This window comes from Chiroxiphia lanceolata, chromosome 5 (genome assembly GCF_009829145.1).
Source record: "Chiroxiphia lanceolata isolate bChiLan1 chromosome 5, bChiLan1.pri, whole genome shotgun sequence".
NCBI lineage: Eukaryota > Metazoa > Chordata > Aves > Passeriformes > Pipridae > Chiroxiphia > Chiroxiphia lanceolata.
The window spans coordinates 18695732-18719296 of NC_045641.1; the positions used below are offsets into that span (position 1 = coordinate 18695732).

A 23565-nucleotide genomic window follows, 5' to 3' on the forward strand; every position below is an offset into this window, starting at 1 on the left:
AAACTGGCCTTCATGCTTCATCAGAATCTTACCAGCATCTTTTGTACATTCTCCCCATAATCATCATCTGGTAAAGTGCAGAGAAGTAACTTAAGTTTTCCTCTAAAATACATCAATTAAGGACTACTCAGTTGTACCATCATGAACATGGAGGTTATAGAAAAGACGTAAAATTTAGGTTGCTGGTTAAGTTTATGTACAACCTGACTGTAGTTTTACTTTCTTTCTGTTTATCTTGTAATTTTTCTTTTTCACAGATGACTTTTTCCACTGAAAAGAAACAAAAGACACTTTTAATACAGATCTTTACTGTGCCCATCTCTGAGCTACTAATTTTCTACCTAAAATCCTGCCACTATTGCTTCTCTCACCATGTCCTTGCACTGGCTTCATCTTTAGCAAGACTGGTGGACAATTTTCTACCCCTTTTTAAATGACAACACTACTTTAGCACTTTAGTTCTTTAGAAAGCCCAAAGTCCTGCACGAGTTCATGGTAAAAACTGCTCATGTTTTTCCTTATAGTTCCCTATAGATTATTGACAAAAATTACTAATGTTCCTGCAGTTCTCCCTCTACTTGAGCACAAGCATCAAGCTCCTATGGCCCTAAAACAAAATTACATAGGTAGATATTATCAACTTATTTTTATCAAGGACTAGGAGTCTGAAAAAATGAACTGTCACAATCTCAAAACCACTCTGTGACAAACGAAGACAAAAAATCAATCAGAACAACTCCAATCTTTCATCAGTTTTTCATCATCTATTAGCAACTTTGTTTTCCCATTAAAATGACAGACATAGATTTTCCTTTGTCCTCCTTGTACTTTCCATGTGTTTAGATAAGTTTTTTAATTTTTTTTTTCTTTTTTTTTTTTTTAAGGACATGAAGATTCCCATCCTCATAGAGCCGAGTATGGAGGAGTGAAGGACATGTAACTGACCACAGATGAGGAAGACGAGTGAGTTCTCCTAACTTAGACCAAAACCAATCTGTTACTTGAGACTGTTGCCAGGGAAGCTGAAGAGAGAACACAGTTAGATCTCCCTAGGATTCACAAAGAGAAGCCCTTCACAGAGGAAAATGGCTCCAGACAGCTTAGGCAAGACCAAAAATGGGCAAAAGTGCAGCTCAATAGGGGAGATGAGAAAAGCAGCTACCAATATTTAAAACATTGCATAAAGAGGAGCAACGAAAGACTGGACATGGAAACTATTCACATTACCCCAGACCTCTTTGTACACCCAGACATTAGCCCAGTAAGCTGACATCTCCCTGGTTTGCTGACAGTGCTGACTTGCTACAGTGAAGACATCAAAACAGATGATCAAAAAATGAGCTGAGTTTGGACGAACAGTTGAAACAATGAACAGAGGCAGCAGAGCACCAGTGTGATGTGATATTTGATATTATGGGGATTCATTAAAAAAATTTAAAGAATATTTTAAATTATTTTTTTAAAACATCCTTATTCTGTCCACTCTCTCCATGTAATATAAGCAGAAAATGGGGTGACAGCAATCACTGCAGTGTTAGTTTTTTAACACTATGGAAACAATTGAAAAAGATCTTGAATAACTTTAAGTACAGTTACTGAGATCCTGTATTTTCCTTCCTGACTGGGAGAGATTTGATAGCAGTTTCTGTGCACAGACAATAAAAGCAAGATGAGTAAGTAGTAGGTAAAAAACAATTAACAGCCCCTTCCCATCCCAAATATCAACTCCCAAAAGTTCAGAAAGAGTTTATCAATTTCATGCTATTCCAAAATATTTTTCAAACTTTCATTAGCTTGAATTTACTTTTCCTACCTTATAAGTTTTAGAGGAAATAAAACTTTCAAGAACTGATAAAATAGGTAAGTTGTAACAACTGAATGTTATACAAAAATGGAAACAAGCTAACTAAAAGGTGCTAAGCAGGATGCGGACAGTGATTTCTCCATTTACATTTCCCTTCTATATTTGTGTTACAAATACACAGGGGGTGAGGAAGTGCTTTTCTTACATAGAAAACCACCTTTACCCACACGGTCACAAATCTGAGATAGGTTTATTTAATTCCCTTGCACATATCCTCAAGACAACCCTCCCTTCCTCAGGCTGCTGAGCAATGGTCTCATAAACCTTCACCTCCAAACTTGAGTATTTTCATTAATTGCTGTCTTTGACTTGCAGTGTGCTAGCAGGAACAAGCAGCTTTAAGTTGTTTTCTAACACTACAGAATGCACCCCTAGCAGTGCACTCGTGCAAAGAAAATCAATAAAGTGTAAAAAGGTAGTCTGTCACTTTCAATTAGACACGAGAGCCAGAAAATCCAGAGCTGCCCTCTGTACTTGCTCTATAGTTAAAAATAAGCATTTCCAAACCAGCCCACTTGCAGCAAGAACCAAGAAAGCTACTTTTGATGGACTACAAATACTAGAAGCAAAAAAGACTGTTTACAAGCAGTAAGTTTTAATAGCAGCATTTTGAAAAGGAAAAACTGAATATTTATTTTCTGAGTGTTGATGGTCTGTGTGCATTGCTCCCTCTAGTGTAAAAGATATAAAATCACAACAAACATTCCCCCAAAAATCACTGAGCTTGGCAACAAACTTTTTTAAAAAAACATGATTCTCTATCCACATTTTCCGCCTAAATATTTATAACATACTTCCTCATATTTTGATACAAGAAAACACATTTGCACATAGTTTCAACTGCTGATGCTCACAGTTCCATCAACAGGAAATGATCGTACCAGAACAGAGTAGTGAATGTGCAAACTTACACCCTGTATCTACTCCTGTAATGTTCCCCCAGAAACTGGTAAGATAGAACGTGGTATTCTTTTTTTTCTCTCCACTAGAATACTGTTTTTCACTCTATGTTACAGTTATTAATAATGTCATAGAAGAACCTGATCTAAAATGTAGTGAAGCACATTCTGATACGTGCATATTCGTCTCATTACTGTATCTGATTAGGCCCTAGAATTTGGAAATAAAGCAGCTCTGGAGCTCAGACTTCTTCTCCTAAGTAGATATGAAATGCCTTAAAATCAAACAAGTCACACTGAAGACAGACAAGTGTGAGAAATTATTTTAGTCTACTTTAAATTATTTTAACCCAATCTCAGGAGCCACTGGACGATACTCAGCATCACAAGAGAGTATGGGAACAGCCACAGCCACTACTACAACCTTCTCTCAGACAGTATCTGGGAAGAACTCCTGGGACAGTTTCCATCAGACACAAAAGAAAAACAAACTCGCCTTTAATACCAGTTTCATCAAAAGAAGATGTGTGTTAAAATGCTTAACAGGCTGTAAGTTTTCTAGCTGAAAATTCTCCTAAGTCTGTACAGACATCTGTAAGATGAAGGCAGCATATTTTCCTTCTCCAAGAACTGATGGGTCTGTCTCTGAAGAGATGTAAAATGAAACTTGGAAGTCTGGGTAAAATTCAAACTAAATCTTTCACTGAAGATGTGATTAAAAAAAATTGTTCCAACATAATTAATGCTCTGTTTATACAAAAGAGGAGCTCTTTTTCCCCCCTCCAATGTTTCTAGTATCAGAAGCAACTGAGAATGTAGGAAGCCTTCTAACTAATCATTTTGCAACTGTATGTATACTTCTTTTGTACTGGGACTTCATATTTTACAGATTTCAACACTTATCATACAAGTACCAAACAATCATCTTTCAACTTCTACTGTAATGTAATTTCAGCTTTCCAAGGTCTAAGACAGAAAAAAAACATTTCTGTGTGCCAAAATGAGACTGTGAATCATGATCCAGTTTTACAAACACTAAACCTGAGTATATTCTGCAGAACCAGCTTGAAATCTGGTGCAGGGCATTTTGTTTGAAGACCCTTAACAGGCAGTCCTAACAGATGACAAACAAATCTACTGCCTCTGTGTGGCCCAAATTAAGCTCCAATCCCTTTAAATAGCACGGTTGTACAATAGATCCTTGAAGCCATGACACAGAGGTTTCATTTAAGGCAAATAACCAAATTTTCATTTTATTTTTCTACCTGACGTTGCTGTTGTGGCTACCAGAGCAGTGCAGCTCAATGATGGTCTTTCCATGATACCTGCCATCACTGTTCTCCCTAAAGCTGTGTTTCCTGTCAAGACTGAGAATACTATTTGCTTGATCATTTATGAAATTTATCCAACTCACTATTTGCTTGATCATTTATGAAATTTATCCAACTCATCTCTAATTATCAGAGTCCATCATAGGCAACTGGTCTCAGTTAACTACAATACCCACCATGCAAAGGGCTCAGTATGGATGATACTGCCACAATAGAACAATCGGCTTCTTGACCTAGTGAGTCTGTAACAGCTCAGTCATGGAGTAAGAAAATGGGCACTACAGCAAAATCTCAGGGGCTAAATTCAGGACAAAATTTACAGTTGAGAAAGAAATTTTATTTCAAGCTTCTACGGGGGTATTACAAACAATAGAGAATAAAAACATTAAAAACTATTTAAAAAGTAATTGTCCCTTTAAAATAAAGATTCAAGCAGGTTTAACAATGAAGTATGCTATTCAATGAAGTTTTAAAAAAAAGATTTAAAAAGTATTGGTTTTGCTGTATTTGCTAATCCTTTATAAAAAAGCTGGGCATAAATACTTCGTGCATTCATATGCATTATTTGGTGTTTCATATTATATAACTTGGTACAGTATTTACGATATCACTGCAAAAGAGTTCAAACACAGTGCATTTATAAATAATGGAGCCATTATAAATCACATTGCAAACATACCTTGCCATTTTCATTGTTACAAATTCAGTATCTCAGTGAAGGTAGGAATAAAGTAGCTACAACAATCAATATCTTGACTTTATTTTTTTTTCTTTTTAATATAAAAATGCAGTTCTGGAAACCCACCCTCCATCTTCCCCCTGCCCAAACATAATGCTTTACTTCTTAAAAATAAAAATAAAGTACTAATTCTATATACATCACATGTACCATACAAAAATGTATCCAAAGTTTCTATTGCTACCAAAGTGTTCTAAATTAAAAGTTACATAAATCCCCTCATTGGAAACAAAAGATTACAAGTTACCAAAAAACCAAATTACACACAAACCATCAAGTTATTTTTTACAATTTCCAATACATTTTTCTCCCAAAGCAAGTTGTCTTCTCATGTGCCTGTATAAAAATGCATATCAATATATTTGTCAATTTTATTTTTCATTATAAAGCAAATTAATACATTTTCTACAATAAATAAACACAGGGAGGCACACATATCAACAAAATTAAATCAACAGGAGATAAATGGGATATGGTTTTGAAAGAAATAATGTGCTTGCAGGCTTTAAGCCAGGTTTGTTTAAAACAAAAACAATCTTAAGTTATTTTGGGCAACAATGGAGTGTTTTTGGTGATTTGCAAGTGATGTACATAGTATAATTTTTATTGATGTCTTTCTCACAAAGTACCCTCCAAAATAATGTAACTTCCTTTCTTAAAATACATATTTGTAATTGTAAATTTACATCAATCTTAAATATGTGGTACTTTGTGCAAAGAGCAACAATTTACACAAACATTCAGAAGTCTTTTTCAGAAGCTACAGACCAAGGAAGAAATGATACAAGCAGCACCATACTGTATATGATTTAGGCAAACATATATTTGATGCCATTTTGATATTAGGCTTTAAGATCCACTAAACACCTTAAGCTGGAAGATGGTGCTTAGGTAACTTAAACTCAGAAAGAAAGAAAAAAAAAATAAAAAGCATGGAAACAGAAACCAACTCCCTCCCCAGCAAAATTATAAAAGGAATTAAAAGAGCTACTTCTAAAATCAGAATAAGTTAAGTGTTGAATATACATTTATGTACAATTATGAACACTATGAACAAGACATTTTAACAGGTTTAGTGGAAAATCCTCCAATCTACAACACAATAAAATAATTCATCAATATGGCAATGGTGATTTAGAAGAATTGCTCAACTATTTCAAGTTTGCAGAACTCAGCCACTGAATCAACAATTAAGGGGTTGTATCTTCAATACATTCTTTTAGACAAAGAGGTTCATTAGTAGAGTTCAAGTCTGTGTGGTATTTTTCATGCCTTGTTAGAATCTCAGCTAGTCAATATCACTGAAGTCACTGACTGGTTCTCCATGGACTCGACTCAGGTGATTCATAGCACGATCAAAAGCAATTCTTACTGCTTTTCGTATGCTTGAATTACGTCCTTCCATCATTTTCAACTTGTCTATGGTCTCATCTATCCCAAGGGGAACCATTTTGGATTTGGGAAGCCACTGCCTGTAAGAAAGGGTAAAATAAATGTTACATATAGAATAAAATCAAGAAATTTGTCCAGAAATGTCAGAGCTACTATTCCATGTTCCTCACACAGAAGATCAGCTTTACTATCTTAAAAAAAAATTATAAAATACCTTTTAAGATAGTACTCACTTGCCTTAAATATTTAAAGAACATGAAATATTAAGAAAGTCTCTTCCACAAAACAGAGAATACATTCCAATTCAATTGTTTGTATTTAATGATTAAATATCAACCGAAAAAAATTACTGTGAAATACTGATACAGATTAAGAATAGGCAGCAGCAACTAACAATGGACATAGCTCAAGATTCACCTGATACAGTATTATTTCCCCTCATTCTTTCATCTCTATTATTATAAGGAATTTTCAGCTGATGAATTTTTGCCTTACAATTAAGACATCTCAATTTGGTCTTTATGGGGAAGATGAACTGTTAGAAACTTCTGCTTACCATGCTTTTACCCTGCAATATGAAATCCCACTGACTCCATATTCAGGGTACTTTTCTGCTTTAAGCTCCATAAATAACTTCAAATTTTTGGCATAGAGGAATGATAATGGAAAAAGCTCTGCACCCCATTTTTTTTACTTAAGGAAAAAGCACTCTAAATATTTACTTAAAAGGTATAAATTAAATTTACTTCATGTCATAACTGCTTATCATAATCTTATTAAGTTACAGACATTAAGAAAAATAAAAATTAGGTAAATTAACGAATATTTATTAAAGTATGTTACTGTAGTCTGCAACCCCAGTCCTACAAATGGCAAAAGCCCTCCTTCTGCTTAAACTCATCAGTTTGGGAGACCACGTGGAGCTGAACCAATTGGAAATCAGTCAAGTCTGATATAAAACACTTTATTCTAAAATTTTCTTTTAAATGAGTAAAATTGGCTATTGAAATATTTTTTTTCTTAAAGCACTCTAAACTACAGCCCTACTGTACTGAGCACAGACACTGAAACAAAATGTGAAGAGTCAGTACGAGGACAGGACACAGAACACTGATAACAGCATGAAAAGCAGTAGTCTAACCATTATCAGTTTAATTCAGATCAGAGGAAGTTTTAAGAAGGTATTTTTAACAGAAAGCTTGCCAAGTCCTCAAGATACAAGCAGTGAAGAAGAAGAAACAAATACAACTATTTGAAAATCCACAGGTTATAGACATTTGTATCACAGACTGAAGGTGACATACACCCTGCAAATGAATGAAAATCACAGGCAGGGATTCAAGACTAAAAGGGACACAACAGAATTAGAATTATGAGTGCCAAAATAATCAGCCTAAAAGAACCAACATTACCAAAAATGTTGGTGGTGTGAGGGTGGAGGGGACAAGAGGAAAGGGACTGGAAAAAGTATTGAGCCTTTTCCTGTCCATCTATGCAGAGTATATTAGAGATAACTTTGTGCAATATCTGCAAGATTTAGGACTACCTGCATATGGTGATAAATCAGAAGGGTTTAAGTCAGAGAGGACTCCCCAGATCAAGAAGCAATGACAGCAATTATTAAGAAAGTGGCTAGGAAGAACATGCATACAATTGTGATATTATGAAGAGAAAAAAACAAGAAACAAGAACATTGAGTATATTTAAATGCAGATGTTCTTTATAAAAAAAGGCAGAAGAATGCAGGATCTCATGGAATTCTGTGCAACTGAACAATAATGATCATGAAGAAGTACCAATTAGTTAAGAAAATAGCTGAAGAACAGAGAGATTATGCTAAAGGATCTAAGGGGACAGAAGTGCAAACATCAGTTACAAATTTTAGGCAAGAAGCTATTTAGGTGTACTGGCACGGAGAGAGTCAGGAGAATGGCAGCATCACTAGACATTACATATAATCAGCTGAAGAGGAAATTGGTATCTGAAAGTAAGGAAATTCAAGAGAAAATCTGAGATACAAAAAGATTTACAGCTAGCTTGACCTGTATGGAAACCTGGAGAGGAGAGGGGTTATGAAGAACACAGAAAAGAAATATATAGTTTGATGAAAAGTAGATGCGAAGCTTCCATGTCTAGTAAAAAAAAAAAAAAAACACACCAATCCTAATAAATTAAAATACACCAAAAAACCCAGTTGCCTTCCCCCAACTCCCCCTCCAAGAAAAAACAACCCACCAAAACCAAAGACTACCCGGAAGGGGAAGAGAATGTTTTATTGTGTGAATTATCCCCCTTCAGGCTCTACACAGCGTATTGCTGATACTGAAAATAAATGGAAAAATTTAGAAAGAGCTAAGAACTTCAAATGAAAGTGTTAATAAAGGACTTAACTAAACAGAGGTTAAAAATTCAAAAAAAACACACTTGAGCAGACGGGGGGGGAAAGTCTTGTAATTCGGAAAGCAATGATGTAGCAAGATATAGATAAATGTTAGACTATTACTTTAAAAAAACTGTTTAGCCAAAGAAGCAATTTTATCAGGTCAATAAACAAAATTAGCTTGTAAATAAAAAACAAAAGACTGTTTACTGACTTATATTATTTTCTTCCAAACTGACCATAAAAAGATATCTTTCAGTGATGATATGCCTTGGTCCAAAAATAGACTCAAATATGAAACTTTAACATTAGTTTATACTTCCACAGGAATGATTTCCATGGAAAGACAATGTTCGAGTTTTCTTCTAGACTAAAGGTACAGGTTCTTAAAACTTTAAGTCACTGCATCAAACAGTGCATTTCAATAACATACCAACTTCTTTTGTTGTCAAAAAATAGTACTAAGAATAGTTTTTCATCTGATTTGGTTTGCATTTGTTCTCCAATTTTCAGTACATCCAGAGGTGGCACTGGTATAGTAACACCATTGTGATGGCCAGCAACACGAGGCATCTTAGGGTCAATAATCTATAAGAGAGAAAAAAGGACAGTTCATAATATTTAAAACTACATAATTTAAGAAGATATTACAAATAAAGTTAATGAGAAAAGAATCATAAACTAAACAACCGCTGTACGTAAACTGACTTTGTGTTACACAACTTTTTGACATAAGCTGAATAGGCATAGTGGTAGATTTAACTGAAAACACTGAAAAAAGCATTTTTTACCCATATCAGTTCTTCTTGAAGTCCCATTTGAATTTCACTTAATACAACATCGAGAGTGACAAGCAGGTTTCAGAATGAGGAAGCTGAATCAGGATTTCTAAAAGACATAACTGGCCTCAAATTTTGGGGTCTGAATTTCATATACCTTAAAGGAACAACCTATCTTAAGGTGTAAATATTTCTGCAAAATACAAGCTCCATACTTAAATTCTGGAGCAAAAAAATTAAAAAAAAAACAAAACAAAGAAACCCAAAAAAACTAACAAAAAAATGAGATATTACATTCAATTTCCAATTCAATGACTTAAGTCTTCAGCAAAACATGCAGTTGTAGCCAAATTCTTTGTTTAGAAAGGTTGAGGGAGGGGGGAATATGCTGCTAACATTAGACTAAACATGCTGATGGAAAAACTCCTCTGTAGGTAGATGATAGCACTATGAAGTGCTCAGCTTCCACCAAAAAAGCGTTATGTTACTCCATGCCTATTCCACCCATCTCCTACTCAACAAACTCCACGTAGGCACAAATCACAATCCACAGTAAACTGATCATAGGAACTACATGAATAGAAAGCTAACACTGTGGGGAGCTCATAGAACTACAACTTTCTTCTCTTGACTGAGGTTTAATTCCTCAACGAACTCATCCCACTCTTAGAAACACCAGTACTGACATAAAGGAGTAGGCAGAAAAGGAGCCCTTTCGTCTTGATCAGCTCAAATCTAGTGCTAATACCATTCAAGAGACAACCAAATAATCAAATTTTTAGCATCTGACCCAAGAGTGTTTGAGTCACCCACTGAGGGCACTTTAACTCAAAGTGCTCTGAATGTCATCTCCAGAGGTTTTAATCTTACTCTGGCATGATTACATTACACAGCACATACACAATAGAACAGTCATGACTCTCCAGTCTACTATATAAATCAAGTCAAAGTGTATGAACTGTTTCTATAACCCCAAATGCCTGAAGCCAAGCACTTAATCAACATTTTCTCTGCAAGCTTTGATGTAAGTAGAGCTGTGTCTATTTCTCCTGTAATAACTTGAGCAAAACAGCTTCAAGTTTCCAGTACATCATTCACAACCGGCTTCAATCAGTCAATTTATTCCAACTCTACCAAGTGTTTCATTTCTTTACTGAACTGCAGGATCAAGAGTATTTTTATACTCATTTTGCAGCAGAAAATATCTTATAATTCCAGCACTAACAAGATGTCTGTCAAATGCTTATTCAATTGATCCTTTAAATAATAATGTACAGTGCAGAAAAAAAAGACTACTGAGAGGTGCGCTGGTTTAAACTCAGACAGAGGTAATTTTCTTCACAGGAGGTAGCATGGGGGCTATCTTTTGGATTTGTGCTGAATACAGGGTTGATAACACAGAGATGGTTTTGTTATTGCTGAGCAGGGCTTACACAGAGCTAAGTTCTGCTTCTCACACCACTCCACCTGTGAGGAGGTCAGGGGTGCACAAGGACAGCCAGGACAGCTCAGACCAACTGACCCAAAGGATATTCCATACCATATGGCATCATGCTCAGTATGTAAAGAGGGGGGAAGAAGGAGGAAGGTGGGGACATTCAAGAATGATGGCGTTTGTCTTCCCAAGTAACCCTTCCATGTGATGGAGCCCTGCTTTCCTGGGGATAGTTGAACACCTGCCTGCACATGGGAAGTGGTGAATGAATTCCTTGTTTTGCTTTGGTTTTGTGTGTGGCTTTTGCTTTACCTGTAAAGTGTCTTTATCTCAACCCATGAACTTTCTCACTTTCACTCTTCCAACTCTGTTCCCCCTCCCACCAAGGGAGTGAACGAGTGGGGGGTACTCACTGTTCGGTGTGAGGCTGAGCTGCCAGCTGGGGTTAAACCACGACACATAAGTATTGCACATCTCCAAGGATGGGCAGGGTAGCAGAGATTATTGACTTAAAATCTGATACTGCAGTAACTTTACAAACTCAATGCATGGTAAAGCAGGCAGAATAAGCCACGTTCATTCAACCTGAATGCGAAATTATCAATTACCTTAAGTTCACACACTGTGTTTTCAGACCAGAAACAGTATCAACAGCATACTTATGAAAGCTGTGTACTTACCAGAGCTGGGTAAGAGGGATATCCGCTGCATTTGGCCCATACTACTTTTAGAGGCTCAAGAACAGATGTTGCGGCATCAGTTGAAATCCACATACTGCTATGCCCGACTTCTAAGAACAAATAAATATACAATTAAAATGTTCCAGGATGAAACTTTAGACAAATCTTCTGCAGTTCTTGGTTTCCTCAAATAGCTCATGATCATTAGAATCCAAATACCAATATCACCTTTCACACACATACCAATACTAGTACTTTAATCCAAGCCTACAGATAAAGAACAACGGTTTAGACACTTCTAGAAACAGTATATCTTAAAACATCTTAGTTCTTAGGAAGCATTTGCCAAATTCTAATAATCTTTTCCCTTTGAAAAAGCTCAAAAGAAAACATAAAATTACAGAACTCTGAATAACCAGTTTCTTTTAAAACTGTGATGACAATCCTGTCAGACAGGTGATGATTTTGAAGATGCAAGTTGCATCTTCAAAATCAAACAAACTGGTTTGTTTCAAAAGTGCTGGATACCCATAGAGAAATCAGCACCTGATAACTTGCAAGGCTTGTCTGGTACACCTATCTGTTTTTATGCCTAAATTCTAACTTGCATTTTAATTTCTATTTATTTTTAACAAGCCCTCTTGGTCTCTCTACCCTACCCTTTCCTACAGTAAAGTTCAAAAACATCAACAGGGTTCCAGGAAGCAGCTGCACTAGTGGTTTATTTCTTCTCATGAAGCAGCATAATAGACAACTGAGTTTATGTCACTGCACACTTCTACCAGAATCCTCCATTTTCCTCTCTGTTGCTCACCACTGGATTGAAGCCTTTCAGTTGACCAAAACCACAACTGGATACAGTCAAGAGACTGAGTAGAAGCCAGTGAGTTGTACACTCAAGATGGAACTGGGGGTGGGTGGTCATCAAAGGGTAGAAGGTTATCAAAGCTCATACGCTGTAAGATGAGGTGGCACTTCTTGTATGGGGAAATGTGGTACCAAAATACAGTTCAGAGGTTGCAGTTGCACTTCCTCTCAGCAATAAGGCAATACCTGACAGAAGTAGCTCTTTACTTGCCAAAACATAATTTACTCCTCAATTCTTCTCAATCTGCTCTTATTTAAAATGGGTATTGCTTATTTATAATGAAAGATGGCATGTTCTATTTCAACATTACAAAAAAGAACTGGCAGAAAAGAGTGGTTTAAGGCTTTGTAAGAGCAAGAAAAAAAGTGTTTAAAGCCATCATATAAAAAAAATTTGTTCAACTATTCTCTGCAATAAGTTGCTATTTCTCTGCTCTGTTAGTAACAGTTTGTAAAGTATTCACATGCCAGTTAGAAAAGGCCATGAGGGTATAGATTAATGCATCCTTCACTCACAGACTATTTTGAAAAATATGTATGTAGAACTGTATCTGGTACATAAAACCAGTACAAGTTCTCTTCTTCAGGGCAGTTAACAAGAAAGAAACCTACACTATTCTCAGCTGCAAAGAAAATGGTATTTTAATGTTGAGTAGGTCATACACAATCTGACAGGATGAATGCAGCCAGACTCAAAGACTTCTCAGGTGTATACACAGTTTCTGAAGTGATATCACTGCCACTTTCAGAATGCCTAATGTACTTAAGTAGTGAAAATAAGACTGCTAGAATATGTCAAATAAATGGACAAAATCATAGTTATACAATACTATTAAGAATACAATTATTTATAGTTACCAGCTGCAATTCTTGCTGCTTTGGCATAGTTTCCATTTTCAATGCATGATATCAATTCACTTCGGTCTTCCAGTGTGTGTCTCCGTATCAAGGCAGGTTTACCTTTACCACACTTCGGTAGGCTGAAACTACAAAAGTATTAATATTAAGCCCATTACTTGATAATTAACATTGTTCACTATGAACTGAAACTTTGAAAAAGAATTTAAATTCCATCAGTACAGAATAAAATTAGAGCAGCAAGTTCTAAAAAAATGTTATGTAACAAATACAAACAACAATGTAAAAGCCAAACCCCTGATTATTTTCATGCATAGAATTGCCTGGCTATCATCAAAAGACAAACAGTATTGCAACTGCACCTCAACTGCTGTACAGGTTGAGAGACATGCACAAATGACAGAAGCTGCTCTATCTTCCAGTGTTAACACTGCATACTGGACAAATGAAAACACGTTCCCCCTGCTCCAACAGTTCTACCACATAGGAAACATAACTATCCTCTCTTTAATTTTTCACAAATTCAAGTCTTCAATTGTGAAATGTCTATACACACAAAATGGTAAATTTGTTCTCTGTATGCTTGAATTTTAAGAAATCATGGAGTCTGAACAATAACCTGAATTCAACAAAAGAATACCAGTAATGTTGAAAGGTGGCTCAAACCTGACACAACTGAGAAAATTTTCCAAAAGATTTTTTCAAAAATTTATGCAATCCACTCCACGCACTCCAATATGGGTCACAAGCAATATAGAAAACTGATATATTCAGTCTCAAATTTGTATTTCAGATTTATAGTTTTACCTTGAGTTACACAAGAGACTGTTACTAGATGAAATACTAGATTCTGATGCACAGCGGCGACGAGGTTCAACTTTTCTTCCTGGAGTATCATCTAATGCTCTCTCTTTACTTTCATCTCCAAAGCCATTTGACAGACCTACAACATAACACAAAAAATAAATTGCATCAAACTGGAAACCCCACCATTCTCATTAACAACTTTTTGTATTCACACGATGTATCATTATTGTTCTGTACTTCAAGTATTCTGGTGTGATGAAAAAGAACATGAATATTAACAAAATATTCAATTTCAAGGCACAGTATTATAAATAGGGGGTTCCTGTTGTCCAGATTTTAAGGACAGAATGACAATTTAGCTAATGTAAAAAACCCCAAAAAAACAAAGTAAAGATTATAACATGGGAAATGCCAAATGGAGTATCAAATCTGTCTTTATATTTAATGTTTTCAACCCTTTAGACAGTCAGGCTGTCGAAGCTGAGTAGAAATAAACCCAAGAAAATAAATTGTTACAAACCAGGCAGCTTTACCAGGGTATGACAAAACTCATTTGAATAAGATGCTACAATCACTAAGCCAAGAAATACTGAAAATCCTTTTCAAATACTGGAAGTAAAGACTGGTATGGATTTCCTCATCATGCTGTCTTGTTTTTCCTGGAAGTCTTTCCAATTTAGTAAATTCAGACTGACATGACAATATCTGGTTTCTGTGACCAATAACCAATAATATACATGTTACTGGTCTTAACTAGCCTTCCCCTGGCACAAGTTTATATACATCCAAGGATATTATATTTTAATTCCATAATTGCAATGAAAATATTCAAAAGGCTTTTATATTACAAGCTACTGATTTGATGGGCTGCTGCCAATCCTGCTCTGGGTTTGCTAATTCACAAACAGTATAGTCCTTATTAAGCCATTTTTGTACTTGATTAAAGAGCCAAATGAAGAATTTTTTAAGATAGCATTCTGAAGACTTTCCAGGATGTGTGGGGGTGTCTGTGTGGGTGTAAACATTGGAACTAAAAAGGAAAGAATCCAACAGAGACTCTAGAGTATCATCAGAAATGCACTGGTTAAAGGCAATGGTACTAGCCTGCAGTCAGCTACTGTAAACTGTAGGCTACTAAGAGAAACTTTAACAAATTTAATTCTGAGCACACCTCCCACAATGCAAGAAAGAGCCATCTGTGCCAGCCATCCTACTACTGCCAAAGTCTTGAACATCATCATGATCTTTGTACATTCAGAGGTAGTCAAATAAAGTTATGTACCTTCATGTGCCCCTTCACAGTGCATTCTATATAAAACAATTATGGCAGAATTGCCTCTATTAAGTTTAATTCTTCCAGTCTGTTTGCTACAAAGACCTTTGCAAAGAAGGGTGACAACTAAGAAACTTGAGGTTAGCAAGTTACTTTGTACAATCCAGTCGTTTATCGAGGCATTTCCATACAGCGACTTAAGGGATTTTCCCCTCCACCCCAGGAGATCTTCCATTTGGATTATCAACACAATTTTACATTTTTAAGAGAAAAAGGAGAATTTAGTCATGTTCTGAGAGATTTACAGGTAAGCATTCTCTTTTACTGTCACTTAGTTGACACTGTAAACATTCATTTAAGCGTTTGCTTTGTAACTCCCATATTTGCCTTTGATTTCTTACAGAAAAAAATGATAAAAGTAGTATTGTCCTGAGTGTCAAGCACCAAACTACATGTTATTGACTAATCTTGTTTTCACTCTCAGCAACTTGGTAAAAATAGCTGGAGATTAAGGCGGAGTTCAGTCCTAGACTACGTGGAGACTTGTCAAAAGAGTATGCTTTATGAAAAAGCTTAAATTTCCCTATACACTATCACAGTACACTTCACATGGCATCTGAAATGAAAAGCTGAATAAAGATTCTGCAAAGGAGATCTCTTAAGTCTCTGCAAATAACTATTTTTTATTCTTCAATATCCTGTCAGATTTATTTTTCAAATAAGGTGTATAAACTGTTTTGTTTTCATCCTGCCACAAGCGGGAGACACATTACTCAAGTTATCATTCAGGTATCTAGCTAATATGAATCAGCTGTCAGCAGAAACAAGTCAGATCCCAGACTGAATTTTAAACTGAAAGACAGATCAAGTAATGACTCCTACCAGAACCAGGGCACAGCTCAGGTTCCCAACGAACTGTGAAAGTGGAAGGTGTTTCAGTTATTAAACTGTTCTGATCTCAACCCACAGGTTTTACTTTTTTCTGATTCTCTTCCACATCCCATTGAGGGAGGTAGGAGTGGGGAAGTGAGTGAATGTGTGGGTGGTACTTTGTTGCCAGCTGGGGTTAAACTATGACAAGTGGGGCAAAAAAAAACCAACAAATTTTTCTGACAAATAAGGAATATTAAAGTGCACAAGAATTCAGAACTTCTCAAACATATTTCTCTCTTGCTTGTGGAAGTATGAAAAGCAAAGTACATACAGGTTATCAGCAGGAGTAATCTTCCTCAGTAGCAAGCCCCAAATGATAGGAGCTTACACAATCTGTAAGACTCAAGTTTATACAATTCACGTTTCAGAAATTATAGGGAATAGGCATTATTTTAAGAAAGGAAGACCTCAGTGCTTACTTGAAACAAACACATACATATCTAGTCACAGATGCAGCAGTTCCCAAGTGATCTTGTAATCCAGGCAATAAAATCTAAGTGCTTCATGGTAGTAGCATTGACGTGCAAAAAAAAAATATCAGACATTCTACATTTATATTCTATAGCTTGGAATTTGGTTTCTTTTAGATCACTACAAAACTCTTTTCTCTCATGAATCACAAAACACAAAATGTCCTGTAGCTGCTAGAAAAAGTGAGATTAAAGAAGATTTCCATTTGCTTTAAGGAGTGTGCATTTTATTGAATCAGTAGATATTACTAAGAAGGTCAAATAAAGAAAATCCGTGGGAGAAGTAACTCATCTTGCTTGCAACTTTCCAAAAGCTCATGACTTTGTTAGATCAAATGAGCTTTCTCTATAGTCGTGGAGTGAAACCATGTCAGATACTGAAGTTCTTACACATACTCCCTCAGCAACATCCCTGATTGACAACAATTCCCTCCCATAAGAAGTCCTAAAGATCAAACTAAAAACCTTACATTAGTGGATAATTACTTTTTCTTTTCCCCTCTGTTCTTAAGTTTCTCCAAAAAAGCAGTCCACTCTCAGAGGCAGAATTCAACTTTTTCAATTTAAAAAAACCCAGGAATTCACAAATAACAAAGCCCACTATCAATCTTAAATGCAGGGTTACTGCCATTTCTAATCTTGAGCTCAACTTCAATTTACATGGAAAATTTACTTCCTTGTCAATCATGGCATATAAAACATTTCAAAAATAAAGAAATGCTAACTAAGAAGAAAAAAAAAGTAAGGCAAAGATGATCAGCTTGATAATTTTCCACAGGTCTCTAACTGTGCTGAAAACTGTACTTATCAGGCAAAGTTTTAACTTTTTCTCAACAACTGCAGTTTGTTCTTAAACTGCAATTAAAACTTTCACTGACTACGTACATCGAGCAAATTAGAATCTTGTTGCCCACACCAAATCAATGGAAGCAGGAAAAGGTAATTCCCAAAAGACAGCAGAAGTTTGGAAAAAAAGAGAGAACAAAACTCAGGGTAGTCCAAAGAACAGCATAGCATTCTCCATGAATGTACAGAATGCTGCCACAGAATACAGAATTGTCTATTTCAGACTATAATCACACCTCATGGTTCTGCTGAAGTAAAAATAAAGAAGCCAAACTTGTACAAAATTATTCTAAAGCAATTAAAACTCTACTATGCTTGATGAAAACCAAGCATATCCAAATGTAAGATGAAGTACTGTACTAAAACTAGAGCTGAATAGCTGAGATTCAACCACTAAAAACATTGGGAGCATTCAAAAAAATGGCTGTACACAGTGCACCAGCACTTATATAACATTATTTAGGTTCATTTTACCAAGTAAGGACTAATCAAGCCCTGACTTGTGCACTTACCCAGAACCAGTGATGTTAGCCCTCATTAAATATATATACATTAAAGGAAAACATATTTTATTAAAATAAACTTTTTTTTTATATGTTGCACTTCTCCAAGGAAGACAAGACTGTTTTTTTGGGGGAAGGGAAGAGGATGGGAGACGTAGCATTCTTAACTAATCTGTTGTCCCAGAACATGTTCTGGGAATAAGAACGCTGGGACTGGTAAAACTCTGCGACCAATCTGTGTCACATATACTACAACACGTACAACTTTGTAACTTACGGAAATGGGGCAATATATTGAATGAAGAGCATAGTTTCATATATGCCAAAGACTTCCTCCAAGTGTTCATTTCTATTTTTTTTTTTGTTTTGTTTTAAGGATGGGTGGTGTCTCCAACATGATCCAAAATAATTACTTCAAATGTAATTGTCTTTCTGCGTTCCAAAATGATCATTTAATTGAATTCCATTCCATGTTGAGGATAATAGAAAATAATTAGGATCCAAAGAGATAAATACCCAGCATGATATTAGTTAATATGAGAACCTGGAAGACAGTGAAAAAGCCATTAAGTCTCTCTGAAAGGAAACAGAGCTTTCAAATAAATAAGCCATCCTTACAGCACCGTCCAGAGACAGTGAGAATGACACAAGTGTCCCATGTATTCTAACACTAATACTCAGCTAAGGTTTCAAAAGAGACAACCTAAATAAAAAGTTTCACTTCGATTCAGGTCTCTTTCTTGAAAAAGAAAATACTGAAAGTCATTGAAAGCACAGAATACAACCTCCACATGCATAATATGCATCAAGAACATGGTTTAGAAATGTATCTAAAAATACCTCCAGTAAAAGTAAGAAAGGGGATGCCACGGATTTAAGGGGATTTATATATGCACAGACAGGATAAAGGAATACTTTAAGGTAATAAATAATCAGAAGTTACTGTATTCTTAAAAATGCAAACCTTGAAAATGGGCATAATGCAGCAATAGGAAGGCATCCACAAAGTTTTAAAAAGTGAACCTTAGAGTAACCCTATAAATGTCTACTTCAAATAGTAAATCTGGAGGGCTGTAAGAATATTAGACACAATTCTTTTCAGAATACACAGATGAATGTCTGAGCATGTCAAAGTTTACAGTACTTAAAACAGTCTTTAGTACGCAGGCAAAATAGGAGCCAGTTACTCACACAGACTATGAAGTCTGGTGTGAAGAGTCCCCTTGGAAATAAAGCTTTTCAAACTTGCTTAAAATTTGGTCTTGGCTAAAGACAGCAAAGACAGCTCAATGTGAGCCCATGATGTGGCAACTGCACACTAAACAGCAGCAGCTTTCAAGATCCTAACCAGAAAAATTTCACCTTTGAAGGTTTAAGTAACGCATAATGAACACAGCTGGTGGCTCAGTGAATGCTCAGTTTGATGGGTTCCAAAAGAACGCTTAAGAATTCATCCTGTAACTACTAATTTTCCTCAAATCAGGGAATAAGAAGTGTCTCTAGCTAATCAGATGAGACTGCTACAACAGCGGAATCTGATTTGCACAACAGAAAGGAAAACTAATAAACATTTAATAACTACAGCTCCCATAAGATAAGGACTGTTATGTTGCTCTGCACTACAATAGGATCACTGTACTGTAGGATGATTGTTCAAGACATTTTAAAATATGCAGTGGGAGGCAACACTAGTGGAGGAGTTTGAAAACATTCCAGAAAACTCTGAAAGGAAAAAAGAGCATACAAGTAGAAATGTTTCTCAAAAAAAGTTTCACAACTTCTTCCAAGACAGTATCAGCTGATCCAGTGGTACAGATGATAACAGCAGCAGTACAGCAGAAAACGCCCTTAACCCCCCCCCCCCAAACCTGAAGAATTTAAAACTACCTTTACAAACTGAATTCTATAGTGAGCTTTGGTTTATGTGATTTATGACACATAAAACACACACAGATGATTGCAAAAATACAAGCTTCAAGTGCCTGAATCACCCATAGATCAATGGAATGTCATTCAGGAACCAAGAAATTACTACAGAAAGTCAGTAATATTTAGGACCAAGGACTACTTAAGAACATTTAAGATCAGAATTTTTTTTCCAAACATCTTTTGCTGCATAAACACAAACGGTAAAGATCCTTTAGAAAAAAAACAAACTTTCTTACATATTTTCCATTTGAAGATTTCTACTTCCTCTCTACAAGAAAGAAAGCTTAAGAGGTTTCTTGAAGACTTAAATCAATAAAGGTTATTTGAATTCTCAACTTGTAGAATGAAAAAACATCATAATTATTTATCAATATATTGCATGAAAAATCTAGTGCCTAGCAGTCTTTCAGACCAGCCCAGCAGGACCTACAAAGGGAAGTTGTTCCATTTCCTAAATGGAGTTATTCCTAAATGGAACTAACTTTCACAAATTACTATCTACACAGATTTTACACAGAGCTTTTACCAAAACATTTCTTTTCTTTATTGAAAGTAAGGGTTTCTCTGTAATTGTAAGAATACAACTTTTGGGTATTGTATCCAAAGAAAAGGAAACAGATGGACAGAGAACTTCAGAGCTCTCATATGTAAGTAGGTCCAGCCATCCTACTCTATTAAAAGTAAACCAAATAATTTACCATTTATTTGCCTTTTACAGCTATTTAGAAAAACTGGTTCTTAATTTGGGCCTTATTCTAGGACAGGGGACAGAAAATGAAACTGAAGTTGCTACCTGAAAGAAAGATCAAGGCAGAAATGTTTACCAGAGATCCGCCACTCCTGAGACAACATACAGGACACACAGTAAACTGCAAGTCTTTGAATGACTTCATTAAGTTACACAGTTGCATTCCTGGTCCTAATTTTCCAGGCCTTTTGTACCTTGAGAGGTATTTCACGAAGGGAGACTAAAACTTCCCATGATTCAGTATAAAACATCCAGTTTACAGCCTCCTTCCATGATAGCTTGCAGTGTGCTTGAGGAAGTGCATGATCTGAATCCTTTCAGAGACTGCAAACATCGTACTAAAAAAATTATGCCAGCCTAGCAAAAATTAACGGTGTTGGCAATCCTAAGATTGTTGACTTCCTGGCTTCCATGAAAGGAGCTGCAAAGACCAAATGAGATGTTTCACTGTTCATTCAGTCAACCTGACAGTGCTTGAAGCACCATCAAGTGAAGATAACCAAGCGCTATTAAATACCATCCCAGCTTTGCTATTTTTAGGCAACGCTGAACAAAAGAGTTAAAATAAGGCTGACTTGCATGTTCACATCTTTGTTTCCAATCAGATGAATCTATAGTTGCTTTTTTCCCCTCAGACCAAAAGTACTTTTATCTTCTACAAAGAATTTCTTCACAGAACTCAGGAGTACTTAGCCATGCTTATCAGCTCTAGGTTAGTTCTCAGTGTTAGTTCTCAGCATCTGCTTTTGTCGCCACTTTTTTCCAATGACATGCTGTTGCAAAGTAATTTCCGAGTGACAACAGTATTATTACAGCTTTGGAGGGAAGGGAAAAAGGAAAAGTCAAAGAATAAAACAGAAAAAAAAAAGGAAGGAAAAGAGAGAGGAAAATGAAAGTGGGGGAGCATTACCACGATAGAATTATAGCCTGTCAAAGTGATGGCATGGCCAATGAAAACTTGAACCAACTTTGCTTCAAGTATTATTATTCTTGAGTAATACATGTTTCTCTGTATGGGATATCTTCTTAATGTGCACACTTTGTCTATACACACCAAAGAAACTAAGTCTGGGTACTAGACTTGAAAACACAAAGAGAGCTAGCAATTAAAAATGTCCCAAAATATTGGACTGCATGTATGATACAGTGAAAGAGCACATCCCACCATAATTACTCTTTATGGAAGACATACATCTGTGCATGCAACTACATAATCTATTCTCATTGAGTGGAAAAATGGGGAAAGGAAAAAACCCCACAAACTACAAATCCATGCACAAACCTTCTTCGAGAGGCACTAATTTGCAGTCAATCATAATGTGGAACTGTCCCACTCTCTCTGCTCATTAAGTGACTGATACTTTTGACTGACAGGTTCAGTGCATGAAGTTATTGTTGGAGTCACTGGATTACTTTTTACTATCATCCATCTCTTAACTCAGACCTGTAGATGAATATGTGGGGGTTGGGCTAGACAACCGTTAAAGGCCCCTTCCAACCCAAACTATTCTATGATCCCATGATGTTCCAAACAGGTCAGTTGATTGGATCAACTCTGGTACCTTATGTGCTTGTTACAGGGGACTTCATGATATGTAAGCCTGTGAATTTGAAGGTAGGTCATCTATACTCAGTCTCAACACCATGGCAAGTATCTTAAATAAATTAAGAACAAATATAAAAAGCATAGGGTGGATCTCAAAAATCACTGGGTTTTTTTTAATATCTTCAATAAATCCCACAGTTCTGTTTACCATCTGCACCACACAGAAAAATAGTCTTAAATGTCACAGATGAAGCACATAGGGGACTATGACATTTAATTTTTTAGAAAGCCAAACCTGGGCCAAGAAATGAGTTAAATATTAAAAGAAAAATGAAATACCAGAATAGAGTAAAAGGCTCCACAGCATCAAGAAAACAGAAGTGCATCCTGAAATATTTCTTTATTATTAGAGAAGACTCGGTTATTTCATCTTAGAAAACACAGGAATTTTAAGTTGGGTACTAATAATTAATATCTTACAAAATAACCCAAAAGACAGTACTTTCAAAGAAATTAACATGTTAAAGACCCAAGAAAAAAAATCAAAAATACTAGTGTATAATATACGTTATGTATGCACATACTTCACAAGCCTAGAAAAAAGCACAAACTCTCCATTTATCCAGGTGTTCATCAACCCCACCATTCTTAACTATGTTGCTCAAAATTCCCTCCATCTTAATAATATAAATCAAGAAACAATACAGGGATTTTTAAAGGTAAGGAAGCTAATACTATGATTCTTTAGATGAAATAAACCCAACTTCTTAAATGTCATTGCAAGTGCTGATTGGTATAAAATAGTTTCCTTTCCCCTCTTTCTGCCTTATGAACTTATGAACTGTACTACAAAAAACTTCTCCTATATTTCAAAACATTCCCAGAAACTAAATCAGCAAAAATTTTAGTAGAGCTGCCAGAACTCCTGCCTAAATTTTGAGTGGGCCAAAAACAAAATTAAGAAATTCGGCAGGGTTCTTTTTTTTTTTTTTTTCCAATTTCTCTCCTTCATTTATTTATTTTCTTAGCAAATGGTCATAGGTTTCTCAGTGGCCCATCAACTCATTAAAAACCCAACCAAACAAACTTATCCTGACAACTCAGCAGTCAGGTTGCCACAGTCCCCATGTCTCTACACTCACAAATTTAACAAGCCAGGGGACATTTCCTTTTAGGCCTTTCCAATCTCCAATATTCTGTTTGCTTGTATATACACCTGAAAATGTTTTACGTTTTTCAATTTCCTGAAGGTAGGCAGCTGAAGTTCTTAGACATTGCTAAGTGCT

General features: G+C 35.8%; 1 protein-coding gene across 5 annotated transcripts in view; it reads right to left on the reverse strand.

Moving 5' to 3' along the window:
- Positions 1 to 4409: 4409 nt before the first annotated feature.
- The window catches only part of BRD1 (bromodomain containing 1), a 57156-nt gene continuing 38000 nt past the window's right edge, over positions 4410 to 23565 (reverse strand). For 4 of the 5 annotated variants that reach the window (XM_032688605.1, XM_032688606.1, XM_032688608.1 and 1 more), the window contains 5 exons: positions 14032 to 14167; positions 13225 to 13352; positions 11500 to 11609; positions 9039 to 9193; positions 4410 to 6305 (listed from right to left, as the gene is read on the reverse strand). In XM_032688605.1, the coding sequence (XP_032544496.1) occupies positions 6122 to 6305; positions 9039 to 9193; positions 11500 to 11609; positions 13225 to 13352; positions 14032 to 14167 (713 nt within the window). In that variant the 3' untranslated portion in view covers positions 4410 to 6121. Of the gene's footprint in view, positions 6306 to 9038; positions 9194 to 11499; positions 11610 to 13224; positions 13353 to 14031; positions 14168 to 18458; positions 18601 to 23565 lie in introns of those variants that run through there. The other variant, XM_032688610.1, reaches the window with a different exon arrangement.